The sequence below is a fragment of the Trametes versicolor genome, assembly GCF_000271585.1.
Source record: "Trametes versicolor FP-101664 SS1 unplaced genomic scaffold TRAVEscaffold_202, whole genome shotgun sequence".
Classification (NCBI taxonomy): Eukaryota; Fungi; Basidiomycota; class Agaricomycetes; order Polyporales; family Polyporaceae; genus Trametes; species Trametes versicolor.
The window spans coordinates 1-2,506 of NW_007360522.1; the positions used below are offsets into that span (position 1 = coordinate 1).

Genomic DNA, 2,506 nt, shown 5'->3' on the forward strand with positions numbered 1-2,506 from the left:
GAAACAGGCCGCCATCCGTAGAGCCCAATCGCAACGTGGCGCGAGCGATAGGTAACGCATAAATGAGGTGAACAGAGCACGCTGAGATAGACCTCCGGCCTATACTTCGCTAAGTTCCTCTGTTCCTGTGCAACATAGACGGGCCGCGCTGCGAATGGGCTTCATTGGATGCCGGTTGCTACTGATAGCCACATTAATGACCGGACGGTATGCACCCCCCGTCGTTGAGGCGTGGTTTCGCCGATCTGCATTATGCGAGGTTTACAAGGCGGAGGCAATTGCGGCGCAGAAGTCCGCGAAGCACAGTCTCGTTCTGAGCAAGTGCGCGATCGCGAAAGCCCCTCTTATGCCCTTAACACCATCTCCAGCCCCGGGAATGAGCTGAATATTATGTCTGGGTTGCTCTGGAATGGAGTTGAGAGGAGGGTTCTCTTGGAAATTGTGGACCTTCCCCTCATTCGATGCATTGCAATGAGCTTCGCGACTTCTGTTCTGTTCCAATCCAGAAGCTCTTACTGATTGCGGATATCCTGCAGTCGTCGCCCCAATGGCAAAGCCAAATCAGCCTTGCGGACATCGCCAACATCGAACGGACAGACCTCAAGCCCTACTGCTTGCTCTTGGAGACCAAGGATAAGCGGATCTTCTTCTCGCTGAAGAGCGACGAAGAACTTTACGGCTGGCAGGATGATATCTACTCGCGAAGCCCGTTGATGGGCGTCAGCAACCCTACCAACTTTGTGCACAAGGTCCACGTTGGTTTCGATCCGGTATCAGGGGCTTTCACCGTACGTCGCGCCATTCTCAGCATTGCAATTGATGCTATATGCTTGAGTTGCAGGGTCTGCCAGACGCATGGAGCAAGCTGCTCACGAAGTCCGCCATCACCCGCGAAGACTATGCAAAGGACCCGCAGGCCGTGTTGGACGTGCTCGAGTTCTACACTGATCACCAGAAGCGCGAGATGGAGGAGCTTGGGTATGGTTCCTCACGCGTCGGCGGTAGCTCATTCGGCTCCAACTCCTCGCTCTCACCATACTCGGCGGACTCTTCGAGCGCCCCGCGCTTCAATGCGGGCACTGGCCTCGGCGGCGTGGGCATGTCGTCCAAGATCTCCCCTCTCAACGACCGTCCGCAGATCAAGCGCCAAGACTCTGCACCGGCGCACATGAACGGCGACAACACCAACGGGACGCAGGCTGCGCTTGCACGCGCCGCTGAGATGGTCAACGGCTCGCATATCCAGCACGCCAACACTGTCTCCGCCGCGCAGTCGAACTCGGCCATGCGCGCACCAATACCGCAGATGACGCCCGGCCAGCTGCAGGCGTCGCGCCCAGCACCGGCTCGTCCACTCCTCACCGCGAACCGTGCTGCGCCGCCCGCCCCTGGGAAGCCTCCCCTTCCTGACCATTCGCCATCATCTACGGAGCTTCGGCTGCGTGCGAAGGCGCAGGGCCCGGAGACGCAGGCGCAGACTGTGAAGCCGCCAGGGCTGCAGCAGCCCGAGCGCAAGGACTCGCTCGACCGGGTGGGCAACGGCACACGCCCGAACCTCGTCCCTGCGAAGTCGTCCCCTGCGACGGGCCAGCCTGCATCCCAGCCTGCGTCTGGCCCGGCGGGATCGACGGTGGGCCCTCCCCCAATCAAGCCATTGCAGCCCGCGAAGAAGCCTGCGCTTACCGTGACCTCGCCCGAGGGTGAGGAGCGCGGTGGCGGAGTGGCGGCGGCGGCGGCTGCGCTGGAGAAGCCGAGCATGAAGGAGAAGGAGAAGCGGATCAGTTCGATGAACGAGGCGCAGATCATGGAGAAGCTCCGGAGCGTCGTGAGCAAGGACGATCCCAAGGCTCTATACAGCAAGATCCGCAAGGTCGGGCAGGGGTGAGTGTTGTTCTTACGCACCGTAGGGAGGTCGAGCTAACGTGAATCTGTCTCGCGATAGTGCGTCCGGACATGTGTACGTCGCGAAGACCCACGCGACTGGCAAGAAGGTCGCCATCAAGGAGATGGACCTGTCGAACCAGCCGCGCAAGGAGCTCATCGTGAACGAGATCCTGGTGATGAAGGAGTCGCAGCACCCGAACATCGTCAACTTCCTCGACGCGTACCTCATCCGCAACAACGAGCTTTGGGTGGTCATGGAGTACATGGAGGGAGGTGCGCTCACGGACATCATTGAGAACAACACGCTCGAGGAGGACCAGATCTCGAGCATCTGCCTGGAGGTGAGCTTGATAGTGTACTTTATGCGACTGTCACAGAAGGTGCTTATGACGCATCGGCGCGCAGACGTGCAAGGGTCTTGGCCATCTGCACAGCCAGTCAATCATTCACCGTGACATCAAGTCGGATAACGTTCTGCTGGATGCTCAGGGCCACGTCAAGATTAGTGCGTACCTTCTCCGTCCTCGTCATTACCCGAAAGTGCTGACGTCTGTACTATAGCCGATTTCGGTTTCTGCGCGAAGCTCACGGACCAGAAGTCGAAGCGCGCGACGATGGTGGG

General features: G+C 59.4%; 1 protein-coding gene across 1 annotated transcript; it reads left to right on the forward strand.

The window, feature by feature from the left end:
• Positions 1-461: 461 nt before the first annotated feature.
• Positions 462-2,504, forward strand: TRAVEDRAFT_137852 (Pkinase-domain-containing protein; the record flags this gene model as incomplete). The annotated part of the gene is made up of 5 exons (XM_008047747.1): positions 462-788; positions 842-1,881; positions 1,943-2,225; positions 2,290-2,389; positions 2,446-2,504. Coding segments are annotated over 5 exons (1,809 nt in total), but the record flags the coding sequence as incomplete, so codon positions are not given.
• Between the last annotated feature and the right edge of the window lie 2 nt (positions 2,505-2,506).